General features: G+C 49.5%; 7 protein-coding genes across 7 annotated transcripts; 2 read left to right on the top strand and 5 right to left on the bottom strand.

The window, feature by feature from the left end:
• Window positions 1-38: 38 nt before the first annotated feature.
• FTJAE_9941 (uncharacterized protein) lies at window positions 39-1,430 on the bottom strand (the record flags this gene model as incomplete). The annotated part of the gene is made up of 1 exon (XM_037356914.1): window positions 39-1,430. One exon carries the CDS (start codon window positions 1,428-1,430, stop codon window positions 39-41), a length of 1,392 nt encoding a protein of 463 aa, XP_037203024.1.
• Window positions 1,431-3,112: 1,682 nt separating this feature from the next.
• On the bottom strand, window positions 3,113-5,610 carry FTJAE_9940 (levodione reductase; the record flags this gene model as incomplete). The annotated part of the gene is made up of 6 exons (XM_037356913.1): window positions 3,113-3,569; window positions 3,627-3,957; window positions 4,007-4,140; window positions 4,464-4,825; window positions 4,875-5,175; window positions 5,225-5,610. The coding sequence occupies 6 exons, from the start codon at window positions 5,608-5,610 to the stop codon at window positions 3,113-3,115; spliced, it is 1,971 nt and encodes a 656-aa protein (XP_037203023.1).
• Window positions 5,611-8,173: 2,563 nt separating this feature from the next.
• FTJAE_9939 (zinc finger ZPR1) lies at window positions 8,174-9,683 on the bottom strand (the record flags this gene model as incomplete). Its single annotated transcript, XM_037356911.1, has 2 exons — window positions 8,174-9,460; window positions 9,519-9,683. The coding sequence occupies 2 exons, from the start codon at window positions 9,681-9,683 to the stop codon at window positions 8,174-8,176; spliced, it is 1,452 nt and encodes a 483-aa protein (XP_037203022.1).
• Window positions 9,684-9,958: 275 nt separating this feature from the next.
• On the bottom strand, window positions 9,959-10,522 carry FTJAE_9938 (DUF866 domain protein; the record flags this gene model as incomplete). Its single annotated transcript, XM_037356910.1, has 1 exon — window positions 9,959-10,522. One exon carries the CDS (start codon window positions 10,520-10,522, stop codon window positions 9,959-9,961), a length of 564 nt encoding a protein of 187 aa, XP_037203021.1.
• Window positions 10,523-10,921: 399 nt separating this feature from the next.
• On the bottom strand, window positions 10,922-11,621 carry FTJAE_9937 (DUF866 domain protein; the record flags this gene model as incomplete). The annotated part of the gene is made up of 5 exons (XM_037356909.1): window positions 10,922-11,065; window positions 11,113-11,235; window positions 11,286-11,351; window positions 11,402-11,516; window positions 11,587-11,621. 5 exons carry the CDS (start codon window positions 11,619-11,621, stop codon window positions 10,922-10,924), a joined length of 483 nt encoding a protein of 160 aa, XP_037203020.1.
• A 329-nt stretch (window positions 11,622-11,950) lies between these two features.
• On the top strand, window positions 11,951-14,143 carry FTJAE_9936 (pentatricopeptide repeat domain protein; the record flags this gene model as incomplete). The annotated part of the gene is made up of 1 exon (XM_037356908.1): window positions 11,951-14,143. One exon carries the CDS (start codon window positions 11,951-11,953, stop codon window positions 14,141-14,143), a length of 2,193 nt encoding a protein of 730 aa, XP_037203019.1.
• A 1,367-nt stretch (window positions 14,144-15,510) lies between these two features.
• FTJAE_9935 (glycerophosphocholine (ho) phosphodiesterase) lies at window positions 15,511-19,214 on the top strand (the record flags this gene model as incomplete). The annotated part of the gene is made up of 4 exons (XM_037356907.1): window positions 15,511-15,527; window positions 15,586-15,704; window positions 15,767-18,969; window positions 19,026-19,214. The coding sequence occupies 4 exons, from the start codon at window positions 15,511-15,513 to the stop codon at window positions 19,212-19,214; spliced, it is 3,528 nt and encodes a 1,175-aa protein (XP_037203018.1).
• Between the last annotated feature and the right edge of the window lie 3,350 nt (window positions 19,215-22,564).

The raw sequence follows: 22,564 nt of genomic DNA, 5'->3' as shown, positions 1-22,564 counted from the left end.
GATCCATCAAAATCATTGTCTATTCAACAAGAATCCATTTACTGAGAGGATCGAGCTCGCTTCTGGAAGCCTCCGTTCTGACCGTCGCCACCACCAAAGCCTTGGCCAGGGCCAGCGACGAAGGTTGGGATAGCACCTCCGGACTGGTTTCCGCTGCCGCTACCGCTACCGGCTCCTGGAGTCTGAACAGGAGTCTCAGGGGTGTTGTTGTTACCGCCACCGAGGCCAGCACCGGGAGTAGGGGTAGTGACGGCACCATTACCACCGCCGAAACCGTTACCAGGTCCAGCGACGAAGGTGGGAATGGTACCGCTGGGCTGAGTCTGATCACCGCCATTTCCGCTGTCGTTTCCACTGCCGTTTCCACTTCCGCTATCGGGTTGAGTAAGGTCACCTCCGGCTGAGTTTCCACTGCCGGGTGTCTGGACGGGAGTGTCAGGGCTGCCAGAGTTGCCGCTCTCACCGAAACCATTGCCGGGTCCAGCAACGAAAGTAGGAATGGTACCACTAGGCTGGCTTCCACCTAGACCACCGCCAGGCTGGTTTCCGGTACCAGGAGTCTGAATGGGAGTGCTAGGGGTGCCAGGGCTGTTACCATCACCGAAACCGTTTCCTGGTCCAGCAACGAAAGTTGGGATGACACCGCTGGGAGCAGTGCCTGGGCCCTCGAGCCCACTGCCTGGGGTAGGGACAAGAGTGGGAGCGACAGGAGCCTCAGTGGCACCGCCGTTTCCTCCATTGCCTCCCTCGCCGAAACCGTTACCAGGTCCGGCAGAGAAGGTAGGGATGGCACCGCTAGGCTGGCTTCCACTGAGGCCGCCACCGTTTCCACCCTGAGAGTTACCACTGCCTCCAGAGCTTGAAGGCGAGTCTTGGTTGCGAGATCGACCACGACCTCGGAAGGATGCGCCTTGTACACTACCTCCGGTGCCCGGAGTTTGAATGGGAGCGGGGACAGAAGCACCACCGCCGGTGTTGCCATCATTTCCTCCAGGCAGACCACCGCTTGGAGCTGCAGCAGGGGGAGTGTTGGTGTTAGCTCCACCACCGAAGAAGCCACCTCCGTTACCAGTGTTGGCGCCTCCGTTACCTCCTCCGAAGAAGTTTCCAAGGCCGGGAAAGCCGCCACCGCCAAAGAAGCCGCCGCCAGTGCCTGGAGTGGTAGCAGGGGCATCGTTCCCACTGCCGCTGCCGGGGAAGCTGAAGCCACTGCCAGGGGTTGGGATAGCACCTCCGCTACCACCTCCTAGACTGGGAAGGCCGGAAGGAATGAGGCCAGAGCCGCCGCTGGGAAGGGCAGTAGGGAGAGAACCGCCGAGGCCAGCACCGGGTGTTTGGGCATCGCCACCGTTGCCAAACTGTGGGCGAGGTCGGGCCATGGCCGGAGAAGAAAGGGCCAAAGCCAAAGTAACAAGGTTAAGGACAGCCATTTTGATCTTGAAAGAAGGATATAATGTACTTGAAGGAAAGAGAAAAGAGGGAATAGGTCGTGGGAAAAGGACTGACCACAGATGCCTGCAACTGAAAGTCTAGTGATGAAAGAAAAGAGCGAGGGAAAGTGGCGATGGAGAGAATCAGAAGCTGAGCAGAAACTTCAGAGAAACGGACGTTTATATACGATGTGCCTCGAAACTAAAACATGGGATGGTCGTTAAAGTCTGTCAACTAATTACTCCTATTACCGAACGTAACCCAGAACCCGCGTAGACGCTCCATATTGACGCCAGCGAATCCCAGCTCCGATGGCAAGCTGATGGTTTCAAGATCCAGAGGCTCTGACAAACACAAGCAGGGAGTTGATCAACGACGATTGGATCCCCTGGCGATCTCTGCAAGGGACAAGGGGTAAACTTTTGACTGCATTAGTGGAAAGATCTGATGGATTGAGTTTGTTAGTCTGCAGGAAAAAAAGGCCGATGGATAAGGCTAACAAGCTCAAGTTTCGTGTTTAGAGACCTTGTCGATAATCGATATATCGGGGGCCGATGTGGGCGTCTATCCGTGAGTCTTGGGCTTTATTGGCAATTAATGTTGAAGATGACGCGGCTCATGTTTATCAATCACGTTTTTGGGGAATGTTTCCTTGCTGTTGCATGGATTGAAGCTCCGTTGATCAAGGGTTTCTCCGTCGTTGGGTGTTTCAGGATCTTTCAAGGGGGTATTTTGATGTTTGAGTCAGGATTTTGGTTTCGACTAGAGCCGTACTCCGAAACTTGAGTCTCCATATATTTAGTCGACGGACATGTTTAAGTCAAACGAAACGACATATAGATCATACCATCCCTTGAGGTAATGGGGGATCGAGAGATGGGCGTTGGTGGATTATTGCGTTTTGGTGATGGTGTGGCGGAGAATTCCAGAAGTTTAAAGTTCTCCTGATGGTGTCATTTGGTGATCTTTGTTTGAATCAAGGTTATAGTTATCGGCAGTAATAACGGCATGTGAACAAGGGCAATGATCAGCTTGTCCCTTGAGAACAGTTTGCTCGTTGTTGATAGATCTATTGTGTATACAGTGTCGTGAACAGTAAGTAATATCAGATTGATGGCCTCGAGGCGGAACACGGGGAGAACCAAGATAGTGGAAAACGGCTATCACAGCGAGAGAAAAGGACGGAAAACACGTGGGAATATCTAATACGGGAAGAAAGAGAAACAATATCTGCCTCGAGTTGGCAAACAAACATCACATCTCGCTCGATCATGATGCGATTAGTAGACAGTTCAGTTTCATCGGGACTCACCACATCCAAGTTTCTGGATTCGCGGAGGTTACCGCCTGAGTTAAGAGTTGCGACGATCTTGGGCCAAGCTTTGGTGAAAATACGTCGCTGTTTGGCGGTTCAACTCGACTAGCTTGATGGGTATAGGAAGTTTGTCTTATGTTCAGATACAGGCTTAGTGCAGCAAATATCACGAATTACCACCTGAACACTTAGAGGTAAGGAAGATGGAAGTTGGAAACAGAAAGCAACGAGTATAGTAGAAGGCTCGTAAATGATGTGAGTATTCGGAAGCGCTGTGATATGAGCTGAAATGCGAGTGTCTACACATGAGGCCCAGTGTCGTGTGTGGTATAACAGAGCTGAGCTATACTCCCCCCTGACAGACAATCAGCCCAGTTTCCCAGGAACAAAGGGGTGCCCAGCACTCAGCCCTCCATCTACTGCCCATGCCTGTCCATTAACATAGCTACTCTCATCACTTCCCAAGAAGAGCGCAACGCGAGCGATCTCATCAGCATGGCCGCCTCTCTTCATAGGGTTCAGCTGTCCAATCTTCTTCTCACTTCCACGAGCCCTCGCTGCTTCATAAACAGGCGCCGTCATGCCAGTCTCGATGAGACCTGGGCAGATGGCGTTCATACGTACGCCTGTTCCAGCGAGTTGGTATGATATCGTCTGAGCGAGAGACACCACGGCTGCTTTGGAGGCTGAGTATGGTGTGGATCCGGCATTGGAGCGAATTCCTGCAACAGACGCTGTACCGATGATACTGCCGCTGGCTTGAGGCTTGTCGGCAGAGGTTTGCATCATAGCTGGAGCCGCGTACTTGGCAGCTAGAAAGACACTGCAATATAATTTAGATGATACCGATCCAGTGTATTATGTGGGGAAATTCGTATACCTTGACGTGTTGGTGTTGAGTATCGACATAAACTCATCTTTGCTGAAATCAGAGAACAGCGTGGTCCGACCAACGACTCCAGCATTAGCAAAGAAGACGTCCAAGCGACCGTAGCGCTGGATCGCGTCATCGACTACCTCCTTGACCTTGTCCTCATCCGCGGCATCGAAACGCCTGGTGTGAACTTCCACGTTGGGAAACGCAGCGTTGATCTCCTTTTTATGAGACTCAAGGTGCGTATCGTCAAAGTCGCAGAGATACAATGCACGAGCACCGCTTTCAGCATATTGATGCGCTGTAGCACGACCAATACCCAGGGGTGAGTTTGTACCTGCACCGAGTCAGCAGTGTTCATTAGAGTAGTTCTCGCGTTGTAATACCTGTTATGATGACGACTTTGCCCTCGACGCGGAGCTTACTTGAACCCGGAGCTACCTTGTTGATAGGTGGAAGAAGTTGGTTGCCAATGGCATTGATACGACTCTTCGCCTTGTCAGACATGGCGTGAGTGTGTCTATCTGCAACTGTGGTATTATGTCAAGTAGATTGAGATTACGAAAAAGGCGGGTTTTGATTCTATTAATGTCTCTATCATGGAGCCGAGGCCTGGAGCTGTAGTATCTGGGGTATGTCCCTGTTTGGGTAAGATTTAAAGATGCTTTCCCCGGCTAAAGTGGGCCCATGAGCGGAGTCCACACCGGGGCCGAGGCTCGGGGAACATATTCACGTCTTCCGGACTTTGCTTCCGCTGAGTCACGTGTATTCTTACATATATTCTTATACAATGTTCATTACTCATACTGCTTAATGTAATCACGATAGTTACACAAAGCCTACTCAACTTCAACAACATCATAAATAGGAACCATCTCCAAAAGCGTCGCCTCCAACATCTCCTTCTGCTCCTGAAGAAACTCCCTCACGGCATCGGGGTTGAACTTGATACCCGCAGCTTGTAGCTCACGAAGCTTCTTTGCGTGTTCTCGAAATCGTATCTCAAGAACATCTGCTCGGTAGGTGCAGTAGTCATACACAAGCTCTGACTGGTTACTTATGGGTCGGGAACCCGTGAGGACCATCTCGTCCTTGACAAAGGGAGACTTGGGACGGAATGCTGTGATAAAGGAGATTCTTTCTTTGCCAATTGCCTTGAGTGCGGCGTGTTGCACGTAGCGACCTTGGAGAATCACCGCAGTGCCCTAGAAAGTATTAGTTTATACGTCCGTGTTGAGTGACCCTGTAACTCACCATGGTTGGACCGCGAACTTTGAGAACTTCACCGTCACCTTTGAGGACTGCAGTCTCGCCACCCTTCATATCCGAACAGTCTGAAAGCATCGTAACACAAACGAACGGAAAGCTATCATAGTGCCAGGAAAAGCCAACGTTGTCGCTAGCTCCCTTCTTCTCGTCCTCGCAGTCGCTGAAGAGCAGGTTGCAATGGCCGATCTCATACTCAAATGCGTGAACTAGATCAATACCAGCCACTTTTGAAACAGCTTGCTGCACTTCGGGACTCTTCCAAAGAGCGTGAGCAAAGGGTGCTTGTCTGTAAGATTTTAGCTAAATCACCTATCATTGCGTCTGGAGTGATGTACTTTTGAGTATATCCTCGAATCTGATTCTTCGTAAAAGTCGAAGCAAACTGACACGTCCTAAGAACATCTTCGCTGAGAAGTTCACGTCGGACTTGCTTCACGGCAGCTTCAGGGAAAAGAGAGAAAGGGTCCGAGGCAGCGATGGGGGAGACGCCCTGATTCTCGTATCCCCATTCCTTCATGGTATAAGTCCGCTTGGGAAACTCAAAGTTTACATGCTTCTTGGCGTCGAACTCTTCGATGGGTGTGACCTGAGCTGTATCGATGACATCTTGTGGGATCTTGTTGGTAGGTCGGAAAGGGGCTTTGTTGGTTGGGCCAATAACGAAGGGTGCTGGTTTTCGGACCGGAAGGGTGGCAGGTGTGTTGTAGATGACTGAAGGCATAGTAACTAGAATTTATAGAGATTCTATACTCGTCTTTAGTGTAGATGAAGTCCCAGTCGAGATGGATGTCTGTATTGTCCTAAATTGTAGAGTTCGAGATAAGAAGGGCAAGACAAAAAGGAGGTCCAACGTTTTATATCTTAGATACTCCTGGCTGGCCTGCCCTGCATCTGACTACACCAGATACACTAGGTTGTCCAATGAAAGGGGTGATCCCTATCATGCATGTATCCTTGAGGGGAAAGGTGTATATCGAGCTTCATTCTTTGGTCAAATGATTATGAACTTCATTAGTCCATGCCAAATACCGATGCAAGAAGGGGGAAGAAGCATGCCAATCGTTAAACCAATCACCCAAAATAGACTTATACCTCGGATCTCGACCTTATAGCGCTTCTGTTACTTCTGGGGTTCATGCTTCTATTGCACCGCCTTGTCGAGTTTGGTGATAGTTCGGTTCAGCTGGTGTGTAGGTCGGATATAGTTCCCGCGGCCAGGGAACCTGGTCTCCGGTTGAAGTTAGATAACGGCAAATATTATCATTAACATGAGTCCATGTTATATCAGACTTGAGTTTTGTGCATATGCTATGCAAAAGGCGAGGAGTTGGCAGTTACCATACTACCCGGGGAGTATAAAGAAAACAACACTGATCAAGAAGACGACAGCAACAATACAAGAGACGTAAGGACTGATAAAGCATGGATCTTTTTTAAGAATAGACCCTGTGGCTGCTATCCAGATAATCACTTCCAAGTCATTCCCCATCATTCACAAACATCCGGTCACCATTGTGTAGTCAAAACAACAGCCTATTTTAATCTTTGGGAAACTAGTTGAAACCCAAAATTACAAGTGTAGTAGCTCAATTTCTGCATACCAGACATTGATACCACACCCCCGAGCATTTCAGTATGAGGCTCATGTGACAACTCTTTGCTTTCGTATTTCTTAACAACATTAACCTACATGCACTGACTCAATGGGGATTTCATCTCTCCATAAAGCTCTTCACTCGTGTGACTTCCTCGCCATGCTTCTTGACTTGTACGAGAAACACCTAAAGGGTTGGAGGTGTAAATGACGTGAATTGTGATATCTATCCCCTTTGCTGTCTTGCCGTGATCGTGTGACACCTTATCTCGGCAATATAGTTCCGTGTTGTTGGCTAGCTTTCTTACATCTATCATTGCAGATGCCCTTGTTCAAGCTAAGAAACTGCCTCCATGAAAAGTAAGCAAGGCGTATGCTTGTTAACATACATCGACACCCCGTACAAAGTCTGTTCAAAGATAACTGCATGGCATAGTAAATCATATAGAGATATGATATATTATACTGCCGATTGTCAGCTACTTTTCTCTTATCATCTGGTACAGCATAAGTTATCATCAGCATCCTCATGACGCTTCCACTTGTATGTATGTCGATAGCTTCACATCCGGTCCCCTTCACTTTGATTCTCATGCAAGACTTGCAAAGAGGTTTCCTTGGGAGGAATGGTGCACGGCTGAGGTAGTATCTTGATAGTTGATCCCGAGCTCACTAGCCATCAGACGGTACACTCTGTATCTAGGCTCGGCTTCGATTCCGATCGGCTCTGAACCCCGAAATGCTATCGTGAGTCCCAACTTTCGAAGACCCGAATCTAATTCTTGGGGTAAAGAGGGGGATAAATGTTGGAGAAGGACTCCAACAGATTTGAGTTCGGTTACTGACCCCGATGACATGATAAGTTGACCCAGGGGACGATGCTTGATACAAAAGTACTTTGTTTGGAGAAAGGCGGCTTAATAACGGCGCGTTCGGTTACCATTTCCTCCTCAAACATGACAGCGTGGCTTTCCCAACTTTAATGGAACGTTAGAGAATAGTGTGTTTGGTATCGGATCTGGTCAATGGCGTCAAAGATATAAACGAGCTACGAGCTTTCCGACCCTTTACAGAGCGAGATGCCGCCTCTGAGCAATACTCAAGCAAAACCCGCATTCTCTCCTATTCCCATCAACATTTAAATTCTAGTGATATAGACATGAGTGTAAAGAAATGGCTCGGCGAAGCTGATTTTTGGCTCTGGATTGTCAAGGTCGTTCTCTTCATCACCTTCATCACAATGGTCGACGGTAATTCCCAACGCGATGCATAGAGCAATCCAGGCCTTTTCGTAGAGCGCATGACAGACGGGTATCTTGGAAGGCTCCAGGGGTTTATCGGCTCCCTTTGGATCGTAGCTTTCACCCTGATTTGGCCCTAAGTATGTCTCTATAATCGCTGAAGATACCAAATTGCCGCGCGTTTGTCTCAAGAGTGCCTTCAAACCCACATTTATCCGGTTCGGTATTTTTCTATCCTTTCATCTCTCTGTGTTGGTATCATTCTCCCTTACAATAACCCTACCCTCGTGGTGGGTATTGCCACTGAAGGTAATGGTGTTGGAATAGGAGATGCTTCCCCTTTATGAACGGACTTGAGGAAACACATTGATTCGTAACTGTGTAATCATTGCTTCATCTATAGGCTGGACTTTTAAAAGGAAAACAGGAAAGGAGGACCATATCACGCGCTACCTCTCAGCAGCAGTCTCGGCCTCCTTTCCCTCAGCCTCCTTCTTTTCCTCCTCCTGCTCCCCGTAGTTCTCCAACTTCATGTCCTTGAGACCAAGCTCCTCCTCTTCCTCATCTGTGCGGGTATAACTCTCACGGTGAATCTTGGGGTCGGGAGCAGGGGGGTCTACAAGAGGCTGAACGTAGCTGCTGGCGAAGGGGTCGGTAAGGACAATTGTGAAGGGCTTCTCGCCACGGATGGCGGCGTCAAGACCGTCAAAGAAGGCGGTCCACTGAGACTTCTCGTCGCTGGCAAGGGAGTCACCACCCTGGCCCGAGCCGTCGGCCTCGAAGATCTGAGAGTGAAGATCACCCCGGACCTGGGTCAGGAGACCTTCAACAGTGGTGAAGCGACCACCCAGGGTACCGGGGTTGACCTGGAGCTTAAGCTCGGGGCACTCGAGGCCACAAGTCTCACTCTTGAGAATATCGCGTGCCAAGTCGGCACCGTCGCTGACTTCGAGGATGATCTTCTCGCCCTTCTCAGGAATCTCACCACCTGTCTTGACATCGTTGGAGCGGTAGCCGCAGTCGTCACAGACAGTGGACATGAGAACAACCTGCTTGAAGTGGGGAATATCGACCATCTTCATGTGTGTAGTGCAAGGATGCATGCAGCCAGGGCATGTCGCGGGGAAACTGTAGACTTCGTTGGGGATGATTTCGCCATCAGCAGTCAAGCCAGGGTTTTGTGGTTGCTGAGCGTTGGCATCGGAGTCGGAGAGACCAAGAGCGGCGTTCTGTTCAGCAGTTCGGGCATATTCGTGCTTCTCCCACTTTCCAACACCATCCTTGAGATCGGGGGCAATGAACGAGTTTCCGGCAGGGTCATCGACCCAGACACGGAAGGGAAAGGCGTCGCCCAACAACATGGCACGACCCTTGGCGATAATCTCAGCAACCTTAACATACACTTCAGGAGCCTGCTCCTTTCGCGCCTCTTGTCCCATCTCTAGATCCTCGATGACAGTGGTCAGGAGACCCTCGACATTAGTAAGCTGGCCACGGCCAGCAGGAATCTCGAGATCCAGCTCGATGAACTTGACGGTAGAGGTATCGGACTTGACAACCTGTCGCGAGAAGTCGGCGATGTTTGTCAAACGCAGCTCGTAGTGTGTTCCCTTGGGCTGGACGGTTCCGGCAGCCTGGATCTCGTTGTTCTGGGTATGGCAGTGCTCGCAGGAGAAAGACATGATAACGACTTCGCGGAAGTAGGGGATCGCAGTGAGAAGAAGTCTGGTGACACCCTATACAGTTCTGTTAGCTAGATTCCTATGCGACTTATTCGATTATGTGTCGACTCACATTCTTGCCGCAGTTCATGCAAAGAGACTCAATCTCTTCGACAGCGCGCTCGTCGTCGTCGGCATTTTGGGCATCAACAGCAGCAGGCGCAAGTTTGTTGACCTTGTCACCGATGCTCTGGAAGAACTCCTCGGGGGTCTGCTTGGTTGTGTCTTCGGTAGCCATTTTCAATTTTTTGTCTGCTGGATTCGAATCTTGAAAATCCAATCGTCTTTTGGTGGTTGAATCCATGGAGGGGTCATGAAATTTTCGGAGGGGCAAGCCCAGTTATGTCATGGGGTCCAGGGTGCAAACTTTGGAGGCGGGCATGCACTAGAACGTTCGGGACACGCCTGCGGCGATGACTCAGGATAGCGGGCCTAGATTCATCCGATAGGCCTGCACTCAACTATCATGAGATGGATAGAAGTCATGATGACAAGGCGTCCACTGATAAGTTCTCATTTCATAAAGTGAGAAAGACTGAGTCGGTTCGTTGTTTGTTGCTTTTGTCCTGAAAGCAAGGCTTGTAACCCGGCCTTTCGGTTTTTAGCTCTTTTCTTGCTGCTAGCATTCGATGTTTGTTTGGGCTGCTCAACAGGTGTAGAAACTTTCTTGACTTTTGACTGTGCTGTTTTTCGCCTCACAGCTGGCCCTGGAGGCGGCATAACGATCTTGGTGTCTCGTTGGCAGTTGTCGCAGTGCAAAATCTTGCAGGGTCCCCGGAGATCTTCTGTTGGTTTAGGGGTCAAGTTGCCGCTTGACTTTTTACTTTTAGCCTTCCTCCTCTGAAGACTTTTTCGAGCATCCAACTTCAGTGTTGCTTCTTGACCTGGGATCATGATAATTCCGCAGCCTCCACATACGTGTTGTCGCTGAACATCCGAAAGTGTTATGCCATGTTGTTGAAGAAGATGACCGCGTTGGCTCATGAGATGAGCAGAAGTCTCTGGGGCCGTGGCCCGTAGGAGATGTGCTGCATCCGTGAGAAAATCGATAGTTCCTGGAAGTTCTGATACCGCCATTTTGCAAATCTGGGGCCTCAGAATCTTTTGATTGTTGAAGTTGATTCGAGATTGAAGCTCAGGTCACTTGAAAGAACCTTTGTGGACAACCTGAGGTAGTAGGAGACATGATGGTGAAAGTGGGTCTGATAAGATAAATTATGGGGATATGATTGGTCAAGTTGTTGACGACCTACAAATTAGGCAGGGCATAATTAACCAACAACTCATATCTTTCACATTCGAAGCTGGTTTGCTTATGACTGTATTGTAGGGAATCTTACTCCTCGGGCTTGCTCGAATGCATCTCATTTATATGGCTTTTTTATCCTATCCGAATAACACAACATCTCTGCCCCGACGCTCCAAAACACCAAACAGCTCAACCCAACACCTACACATATCGAACTTAAAGTCATCTCAAGAGCGACGGACTTCCCACTTGACATCGTTGATGCTCACTTCCTCGTTAGACTTCTCGTCATATTCGAACCACTCGCCTTCCTCCAAGTCGATACCTGTGAACTTGGTCCCCGTCTCGGCGCCTTCCGCCAACCATTCACCCTAACAGTTCGTTAATATGCTCTCCAACTAGTTGGTTATTCACATACCTCAGCCTTGAACTCAGTGAACTCGAGACCTCTGCAGTCGAACTCGAGAATCTTTTGAGGCTTGGCTGGTTCAGTTTGCTCATAAGGGAAAGGTCCAGCCTTGACAGAGGCTGACGACTCTCGCTTTGCATAATATTACTAAGATGAAAATAACTCGATATCAAATAACTTACCTTGCAGTTCTTGCACTTCCATACAAAGTTGGCCTCTCCTCGACTTCCACTCATCTCATTGGTCTCCTTCATAAGGTATTAGTATACCGTTTTCAACCTGGCGAGCCATTACGTACAAACCGGTTGACTCCAACATGGTTTGCATGAGTCTCTCGACAAGAAGTACACTGAACCTTGAACATGTACCAAAAAGGGTTGTCTTGAGTGTCGTCGGGGCGCAAGTTTGTGACCCTGTCATATTGGAATTGCCCCTCACGTCAGTAAAGCTCGTTTGAGTTGGTAAAAAGCTTTTGGTACATACCCTTGCAAGTCAGCTGTGAGATATAGCGCAAACATGTTGTGAAATGCGAAAAGGAACCGAGTTGATAGGTTTTGCGGATGGGTATGAAATCCTCTGACGTTGGAGGCTTTAGAAGCAAAATACAGCCGTTTCAAAGAGCTCCGGCGTCGATGAACGTCTAGTGGGATGTGGTGGGGTGTGACGATAGCGCATTCCAGGTGCACCCGCGGTAAACCCCACGTGACTTCAATAATCGAATGATCTGTGACTGGCCAATTTCTTGGTTGATGATGGCTCCATGAAACACCTCAATTGAACGATTGCCGACAGCAACGACCCTCAATCGCTTCAGAGCGATGTCCTGAGCTTCAGACCGCCACCTAAAATGCAGGCTTTGTGGTCGAGGGCCGGCCAGGTCCATCGCTGCGGATGTCGCGCCTGCGAATCCGTCGTGAGCTCCCTCGGCCGGCGAGTGACAACCGCGGCTCGACCACGAAAAGTCACCTTTGCCGATATCTTCACAGCATGCTACAGCTCCATGTTTGCGACTGCCGCCATCGTTGATGCCGTACGAAAGGAGGACCGAAGGCAGGAATTGGACCGGCAATTGGAGGAAACGAGGCGTGAATTGGCACAGCTGCAACTCCGGAACCTCGAAGCAAGCCAGACGACGAATGGCCTTGACTCCGCCCAGAACGAAGTGACTCTACACCAGATGGATCAATTATGGGGGGCCATCAAGAGTCTGTACACAAACCGACCATATATGAAGGAGATTTACAGACCTGCTACCATCCGAATCGACGAATTCTTGAACCGAGCACATACCGAGGAATACGAGTGCCCCAACCAAGCAACGATGGATGCTCTTAGGCGTAGGGACTACAATCACCTTGAGCAAGAGATTATCCGCGAAGAAACAGACGTTAGCATCCGTCAAAGAAGCCCGTTAAATACCAAACAGCTCCACAATGCCGGACGAACGCTCAGTCATCTCGTTCAACAGTTACTCAAACGCGCCAATGCCCATGACAAGTCGGATCTGCCGAGCCCCAGCTTCGATGAAGCCATGCAACTGGCAAATGATAAGACTTCTTTCAGATATCTCGTGGAGAATGATCCTGAGAGGGTGATAAAGAACCGGGTCGATCTGAACTCTGATCTCCGCAAAGTCGTCGGCTCATCACTGAGCCTCAAGGAGAAGGTGGGTAGAGTGTGTTATAATCTGCTTGTATCTGCATATCCAGCCGATATGCACACGTACAACACGTTGATCGTTGCTTTTGATAAACATGGTTACAAGTATCTGTCAGAGCCAGTGGTCAACTCCTTCTACTACTACCGCCGACTAAGACCAACTCCATCAACATTTGTCGCCATCTTGAATCACTACAAAAATTCAGGCAACCATGGTCGCTTCTTGCGCAGTCTTGCAAGTCTCGCTGGTCTCGATGGCGAGACGGGTGCCAAACTGAGACGAAGACTGGTGGACGAAACATATGATGGAGCAGTTGACGAAAGGCGCAAGAGACACAAGGTTCAGACATGGACCCAGACGGGTGACTACTTCTGGGAGCATGCGCCACTGGACAAGCCTCTCATCGAGGCTGCTATTCAAGGCCTCCTACACATGAAGCTCTTTGATCAGGCTGCTGAGTTCTTCGTGACGTGCATGAAGGCCAAGGTCGTGCTCAGCACGCATGTGATCAGGCAGTTATTTGATGAGTGTATAGTGGCTCTTGACTGGAGATCTGCTGTGCGCCTCATCCAAGGTTTCACTGACTGTTCAGTTACATGGCCTTCCATGCTTCTTGGAAGGGATCAAGACACTTCTTACCTGATCAGTCGGGTGCGTGTTCTTCTCGACCTAGCTGGTCTTCAAGATGCAAGCGGCGAAGTGCCCAAATCTACCCTCGACAATTTGTCTATATCACATTACCGTTTCTGCAAGTTCCTGAGTGATCTGGCAAGCGCAGACTCGACATCTCAAATCGATATGCAAGGGTCAAGTGCACAGACTCGGGATTCGGCTTCAGACCCTGTCAGCGCCTCAAAACGAAGACTACTCCAGATCGAAGCGCTTTGGAAAGAACAAGACTTGGTTGAAAAGACGACACGCTCCATCGAGAGCAAACTACTCTATCCTGAATTTTCACCTGAGTTTCGCATGTCAATGGCCTTCCACATTGGAAACGCCGCGGCGGATCAAACAGTGGAGTTGGATGGGGAGATCATGGAAGTTATGTCACAGCTTCCTCTTTCAGAACGAGTGGAGAGAGGTATTACGGAATGCAAGTCCTTTCAAGATTCAAATATTAGCCGCGCTGAGAGCGGCAATATCGTTCAAGAAGTGCAAGAATTAAGGCAAGATACATCAGAGGAGCAAGGTAAGGAACAAGCCGGGAGGCTTTTACGAGATGAGGAGCTGGATATAATCTCGGCTCAAAAGGCGATACCGGTTAAGCGGATGAATGCGAATGCAGCAGAGCGCACTCTGAGAGCAAGGCCAATGCGGCTAACGGCATGGCCTGTGACAGAGCAGCAAGTTGGATATTTGCAGAGGGCGAGTTTTGGTTAGGGATTGAAAGCTATGAGCCGCATGTAACTTACTTTTGATCGTCTAACTTACATGCATTCCTTTTGTTTGTTGTATTGTATTGCACCAGCATATTTAGAACCTGCATCAGCATAGAACATGAATTATAAACGTACCATGACTTTATCAGCAAGACGTACTGTTTGAGAAGCTTATCATTCCCAGCACTTAACTTAGTATGTCGTCTTATCATAAGCTTGCTTGGTGTGCTTGGTCTTGTCGCAGTGACCTCGTCGGCCACGCCCGAGTTGACAATGCGTGAGTGTGCAGCCAAAAACGCCGCCACTAAGCGTTTCCGTTCGTCATCGTGGGCAAACCCCTGGTCATGAGTTGACAATTGGTGTTTGTAGCACAGTATCTAACACTCATTGAGAAAAGAGTCCCAGCCAACAATGGCGGTCTGCAACCTTAACTGCAGTCTATAGTAGGTTTCCTCGTCAGCTGACACTGTATTCATTTCCAGCCGCATTGTCCGTCCCTGGAACTTGACAGGTTCCAAGGGGTCACGATGCGACCGCTTCAGTGGGTGCGCCGTGAATCGTATCGTCCAGTCACGAGGCCGTAAGGGGTCCACGGGGCCAATTGGATTGGCGGGCTCGACTCCATTTTCTTAGGGGTCCTGGTGCAGCCTGGTACTGCCCAGGTACAGCAGCAGGGCCAGTACGAGGCGGTACTTGGAGCTACCCCAATATGTCAGTGCGACAAGCAGGTACCTTTTCCCCCACATTGGATGGATCACATCAAATCCATGGATCCATCATCTATCGGATCGACGAATGTTGTTTCAAGAAATCAGTCTGGTCTTGTTCTTTTTTTGTTTCTAGGCTTTGTTCTTACGATTCTGCTTGTGTGAGCGAGCGCGCGAGCGAGTGAGAATTGGATCCAGTCAGTCCCAGTCATTTCTCCATAACATATCTCCAGTAGCTTCGTCATTCCTCTCTTTTTTTCTTTCTTTCTCTCTTCCTCTTCTTCGACATATCTCTGTCATACCCTCCATCTTGTTGTCTCGAGGAGCTTTGAGTTATACGTCACTTGCTCTGTCACCTCTTGGTCAACTCAAGTCACTGGTTACTCTTGATTGTGCACTGCGCGCAACTTACTTTGACGTCACTGGCCTGCGAGGATAAGCATTTGTGTTGCATTTGACCGGGAAAGACGAAAAAAACCTTTTATCAGCTTGGTTGCAGGCACCGTTTCTGTGATTGCGACAACTATAAACTGTCGAAACGCGGTGTGCTGTGAAAGCAAGCTATTCTACACCAAACACAACCTTTCGACGCTACGGTCGCGTTACCTCCCCGTCGATTTTTCTTATCTTCTTTGTTACTCCGATTAGCGATTTACACAGCATGAAATTCGGAAGAAAGTGAGTACTAATGCAACGTGCGCTCTTCTTGACACAATCGACTCACTGCTCTCACTAGTCTACCGCGCAACCAGGTCCCCGAGTGGGCAGGCTCGTATATCAACTACAAGGGCCTCAAGAAGCTTGTAAAAGCAGCAGCAGAGAAAGCAAGGAATGGAGAAAAGGTGGATCCTGCAGGTGGGCGGCTTTGACGACTCTTGGTGTCGCACACTGAGCCTCTCCCCTAACCCTCGATGCAGAATTCTTTTTCGCGCTTGATCGAAACCTCGAAGATGTCGACTTTTTCTACAACAAGAAATACGCAGAGTTTTGTCGCCGTTTGAACCTCCTCCAGAACCGATATGGACGAACCGCCGATGTAGTCGCTACCCTGGATCAGGATGAAGTGGAGGAAGTAATGGGAGCTTTGCTTGAGCTGAGAAGTCAGTTCAGAAATTTGCAGTGGTTTGGTGAGATTAACCATAAGGGCTTTGTCAAGATCACAAAGAAGCTCGACAAGAAGGTTCCAGACCTTGTCACACAAGGCCCTTATATTGATACCAAGGTCAAGGTCAAGCCCTTCGCCAAACAAGCAAACACAACAAGACTTCTCGATGAGATTAACAAATGGATGTCTGTGCTGTCCGAAGCCCAGACTTTCGATGACACGATGTCTGAGCACTCGACCCGCTCCCTGGGTCGTGCTTCAGCAAAGGGTATGCTGAGCCTGCCTCAAGCTCAGCTCGATGCCCTTGACCAGGCTGTACGCAACGACGATGTTCCTGCTCTCGAGGCTGGCCTCAAAACAAGCAATGTCGTTGAGGAAGGCGCCCAGCCGCTGATGTTGGGTCTCTTACAGCGATCAATTTCCTCGCGTTCGAAAACATGTCTCGCGTTTCTACTAAACAACCTCAAAAGCCTGGACGAGCCAGATGATATCAATTCTCGTAATTGTATTCATCGTCTGGTGATTCACATTGGCCGGACAAAATCCGTTCCCGATGGAGAGCAGGTCTCAAAATCTCGACCCGTCCCTGCAGGCTCACAATTCAGCAACAAGCACCTCGAGCCTGGTCTGGCAACATCTAAGGCGCCCAAGTCACTGAACCAGAAGGAGTCTCTACTTTTGACCAAGGATGACGAGGCGGTCCAACTGTTTATCTTTTTGCTTGAGCAACTGCGCCCAGAGCAGAGGGTTGCGCTCAAGAGTCGGGACTCCTTTGGGCGCATGCCGCTCCATTACGCAGCTCAGTTTGGCATTGTGGTTGTGTGTCAGATCATCATGTCCAAGATGCAGCAATGGGACCAATTCCATGTCAAGGATGGAATTGATACACCTGAGTGGCAGGATAACGATGGCTATGCACCTCTTCACCTCAGCGTCGTCGGGGGCCATCCCTTGACCACTCAAGCTCTGTTGCAGGGCGAGAATTGGGAGGGAAGCAGCCCGTACAAAGCCGAAATTCGAAAGTCTATCTCCAAGTCGGGCGCTGTGCTAGCCATCGCTACCAAGTCCAACTATAGTGTCATCGTGCAGCTTCTGATTGATGCCGGCGTTGATATTAACTGGAGGGACAAGACAGACGAGACAGCTCTTCACGTCGCAGCTAGATTCGGGCACGAAGAGTGTGCTCGGATTATTCTGAAAGGAACCGCGGATCAAAAGGCGGATCTCGAAGCTACGGAGAGCACCTACTCATGGACTCCTCTGCATGTTGCCGCTGTGGATGGCAAGTACAACGTTGCAGAACTGCTGGTCGAAGCTGGAGCAGACATCACCCGCCTCGATTCTTCAGGCTGGACGGCGAGAGAGCATGCTGCGCTGAGAGGTCATATGGACATTGCGCGACTGCTCGAGACCAACGATGTTGAGATCGAATCGCCTCCAACACGACCTGTCGACGCATTGCAGCCAACTCCATCGGACATGTCATCTATCGGTGAACGTCGCTCGAATGGTAACGGAACCAACAATGGCTCGCGTGCTCCTGATGCTGCCATCAAGAGCTTCGGTCATCGATACCTGACCAATGAGAGCCTTGTACTTGTCAGTCTTGGATCGATGGACATGCGAAAGAACATTGAACCGGTCACTTTGGATCGTGTTCCACTTACCGAAGCTCATAACACGCAACTTGACACCGCTCTATCGATCGTTGTATCTGCTACTGGTGCCAGTGGTGAGCCCACCATCATCGATCTCCCGGTGCATGATAGTATTGCCACTGAACCTGTCGTTTTCACGACAACGGATGCGGCCAAGGTGAAGCTCCTTTTCGATATCGTCCCGACTTACTCAGGCAACGACAAGCACAAGGTTGGACGCGCGGTGGCGCTTTTGTCTTCTGTCAGACAAACCCTGGGATCTAGCCGCATGAACCTGCAGGGAGATGTTTGCGTTCCCATCATGTCAAGCAGCTTCGATGTCATTGGAACCGTCAACTTCAACTTCTTGGTCATCACCCCTTTCCATCACCCCAATATGGAAATCACATCGAGACAGACGTACTGGAAGAAGCTGGAGTCAACCATGGTAATTGGTCACCGTGGCCTCGGCAAAAACTTGACAAGCAACAAGTCTCTCCAGTTGGGAGAGAATACTCTGCCATCCTTCATTGCTGCGGCTAATCTTGGAGCTCAATATGTCGAGTTTGATGTTCAACTGACCAAAGACCATGTTCCAGTCATCTATCACGACTTCCTCGTCAGTGAGACAGGTATTGATGCACCAGTCCATACCTTAACACTGGAGCAATTCTTGCATATCAACCCCGACAAGAATCGAGATTCCAAGCAACAAGCAAGAAAGAAGCCTATTCCCACAGGTGAGCCTGGTGATTTCCGGGCTCGTAGCAACAGCCTAGCACCTAAACGCTCACAATCTATGGGGTTCGCCGGCAGTGGACCTGATGAGTTGGATGAACGCATGAAGCACACAAAGGACTTCAAGGATAAGGGCTTCAAGGGAAACACGAGAGGAAACTTTATTCAAGCCCCTTTCGCCACTCTTGAGGAGCTCTTCCGAGAACTTCCTCAAGAAACTGGCTTCAACATCGAGATGAAGTACCCTATGCTTCACGAAAGTGAAGAGCACGAGATGGATACATATGCAGTAGAGCTCAACTCATTCTGTGACACTGTACTTTCCAAGGTCTACGACCTTGCTGGAGAACGTCACATCATCTTCAGCTCCTTCAACCCCGACATCTGCCTTTGTCTAAGTTATAAGCAGCCTTCCATCCCCATCCTTTTCCTGACAGACGCAGGCTGCTGTGAAGTCTGTGATATACGCGCGTCATCCTTACAGGAGGCAATTCGATTCGCCAGACGCTGGAACCTGCTGGGTATTGTTGCTGCCGCAGAGCCTTTCGTCAACAGCCCTCGCCTTATCAAGATCGTCAAGGAGAACGGAATCGTCTGCTTCAGCTATGGCACACTAAATAACGACCCTGAGATGGTTCGGGTAAGTCTAAGCACACACAAAAAGATGCATGTCAATTTTACTAACCGTCATTGCAGCGTCAAGTCAAGCAAGGCATCGATGCTGTCATCGTCGACAGTGTCCTTGCCATCAGAAAGGGGCTGACAAGCGGGGAAACTCCGGCTGAGCCTGTCAACGGCGAGAATGGAACAAATGGTACTCTCAAGCCGGATCACGAGCTCAAGGAGCAGTTGGACGAGTTGACGATTAATGGCGGCGGCCCTTGAGGACAACAGAACCGAGAGTAAGCGCTGCTAGATGGATAGATAGAAAGAAGTAAGACGAACACAGCCTTCAACAGTTGGCTCCCGCAGAAAGACAGAAGATTCGCTCAACCCTTTTCGGGAGTGAGCTTGCAAATGGCATCTCTATGACACTATGACCACGAGTAATATCCCTATCATCGTTTCGAGATGACATCTGACGTCTACCATTCGTCCATGAACAAGAGTCATGTTTGATTAACAAGTATTGACCGAGTCTTGACGTAAAGAGTAATAAATGTGTAACTGCCGCCTATGCAGTGTGGGTGGTATTGTGATTACAACGGCTCAAGCACCCCCAGCCCATCACTTCGCTTCTCTTCAGATAAGAAGGACCAGTGTGCGTAGCCAAACTGCAAGTCGTACGATTCTGCAGTCACTGACATAAAGCCATGTCTCATAAGCCTGCCTATCGCTGGTATCACGTATTCCATCCTATCTCGCGCCGCGGAAATCAGATCTACAGCTACGCCGCATCGTTTGGAGAAGGTTACAGTGCCTGGGGTGCAAACTCTACATAGTTGCCGTGCTGATCTTCAAGGTTTCTCTACCAGGACCCATGTTTTGTTCTTGGTCAGGGAGGAGAACGAGGACGAAGATGAGGCGGAAATAGTCAACCGGCGGCTGTTCTAGGCCACAGCCTAGGTAGGTAGTCATTCACGCATGTTCCTGTTCGTGCTGGATCCTCATGCATGAGAGAGGAGATGGACTCCTGTGCAATATGTATGTCGTACCCGGAATGGGAAGCGGCATTCTCGTTTGGGATAGTTTTGTTTCATGCCCTTCCTCAAGCCCGTAGCCGTTACGTGAACGACAAACGTTATCCAGTGAAGTAATGCTTCGGAGCCGGCGGGATTAGACACGCAGAAGACATGTCTCAAGATCTGCCTGATCCTGGCACGCACACTGTAGGGTTCGCTCTCATCCGAATAGCGTGTGATGGCTGATCATGGTGCATTGCAGAGCAGGGTGAGGGTGGCAGAGTACAGGCATCCTCGACTCACTTACTCAATCAGTAGTAGCCTGTGATTTCAACTTGGACCAACTAAACGTCGAGATACGCCAAGTACTCTGCTGGAGTTCTGGGCCAGCAAGGGTAGAAAGGAAGGTGACTTGACGACTCACTCAACACTAGTTAGAACCTGTAGTAAGGTTTAGAGCATGTCTCAGTCTAAAGAGTTATCAAAAGTGCCAGCCTATCTCACCGTTTCCAAGAATTTGTTTGTTACATCGAAATTCGATAGATCGATGACTTGAGCTGGAGGCCTTGGTCCGAACTAAAGCAAACAAGTCCGAACTGGATATGCCGTTGATCTTCAAAAGGCCCGTTAGATGGGTTGCGTCCGCCTCCTCAACTACCGATAGTTTCAAGGAAAAAGAAAAACAGGGTTGACAGGAAACCGGGAAACTTGCGCGTTGTTGGTGACGAGTCAAGCTGTCAAACGGTGAGATTGCGGCATGATCATCCTTTAGTGGGTTTAGCTGGTCAATTGGCAGCTGAATATAGGAGCTAGAGAGCTCGCGATGTGACCCAGAAGGATTCGTGGTGGAATATCATAATCGACAACTCATGCTTGATTCAGGTAACCACGCGGTCAGTTGAGAAAACACAAGTCCCTCGCACCTGATCAACACCCTTGAGAAGCGCGAGAAGGATAAGGCCATGAGGGATCATGAGGAATCAAGGGAGAACTAACTCACCGATTCGTTTCCATTTCCTAGTCAGGACGAATCGAGCTCCAGCAATTTGTTTTAGCGAATTTAATATTATTGCGGTTCCGCATAGGAATCTAGGTATTCGTATGTATAAACAAAGGAGACCTGATAGACAAGGAGATCCCTAGTTCGCAGAGGATAATATTACAGTCAGTATAGAGGCAGACAGGCACCAACATGGTTGACCATATACCGACTATTATTCAGGGGACATGAAGATGGCGAGGCGAACGAGACGTCGTAGAGCAGATAGACCAGGGCATCATGGTAGGCACCGGTATAGCTACCATGGTAAAGGCTAACTCCGAGCAGCTTAGCCCCCCCTACGATGTAACGCAGAGTATGGGCTTCTCCAACTGAGAAGATCCGCGTCCAGGATTTTATGCACGTTGAGGGGATTGCTGCAACCCCGAGAGTATGGCGGGCGTGTGTAAAAGGGCGGGAAAAGGCGCCTAAAACCCCCAATAAGTTTTAATCCATCGAACCAGACAAGATAGACGTTGTCTTTTCCCCTGTCGCCATTGTTTGCGTCCACGTACTGTACGTTCTGAGATTCTCGTATTAAGCTACCCATGTCGAAGTGACGTTTTGTGATATGTTGCTGAGATCCGGGGGTCCCTAGACAGCTAGCTTTCTGTCATATGTCACATTTTGGCGGCGACAAGGAGTGAGTCCGTAAGAAGAACAACAATGGCCAGGTGCAATAACTGTGGACTCGTGAAACAGCACGCAATTGTTTTTATCGAGTCATGTTGTTGAAAGACTGTGAGGGTACTCCATTCTGCCAAGTTCGAAGCCCAGTCAATTATCAAGAGTCAAGCCATAACATAGGCCGAGTTGCACTGAGCAAGGCTGGGCTGGGCTGGGGCTGGGGCTGGGGCTGCAAATCCGCAACCCTGCTCATATCAATATGACACTTGGGAACAAGGCCTATTCAGGCAACAATGTGCAAAGAGCAGTGAGCAGGTCGAGCCTTGGCGCAAGATTCTCGATCAATTGATCGTCGTGCACATTGGTAGTTGAATACCCCATTTCTGGTGAGAGTTGTGCCGCTCGAGGCCCCCTCATCTTGATATGCCTCACTGCAAGGGACTCGGCGACTAGGCTGAGGAACTTGCTTGCTTTTCCTTGTGCCGCTGCATTGCTTCTTTGTAACAAAAGCGTACTGTATGTTTCTTTCCGTCATAGGCCACAGCTGTGCCAACTCATCGGTGCCGGTTGGTCATGAGGGACATGCTGCGTATTGATTCACGGCATGATATAATTTGTTCTTTAGGGTAGTTCGACATGGAATTTAATGACGTGACTGAATGTTCCCTGGTACAGTACCCGCCAACCTGCCTGGGAAAAGACATCCTGAACCTGAATCATTCTCTGTATCTGTACATGTTTGAGTACCCTGCAGGATGTCTGTCAGCTAACCCAACCACAGTTGCGAACGGCGGCAGAAGCAATCGTCAACTGAGTTTACCGTTCACACTACTGTGATGCCGTTGGTAAACTCAATTGTTTCCGTTCGTCCTTGTTTCAAACATGTGATTCTGATGTCGAGGACCTCAAGGCACTTGGCAGATCGACAACGGAACACTAGACGTTCC

The sequence above is a fragment of the Fusarium tjaetaba genome (assembly GCF_013396195.1).
Source record: "Fusarium tjaetaba strain NRRL 66243 chromosome Unknown NRRL66243_c0000227, whole genome shotgun sequence".
NCBI lineage: Eukaryota > Fungi > Ascomycota > Sordariomycetes > Hypocreales > Nectriaceae > Fusarium > Fusarium tjaetaba.
The sequence above is the reverse complement of the archived record's forward strand: the minus strand, read 5'-3'. Positions and strand labels throughout refer to the sequence as shown.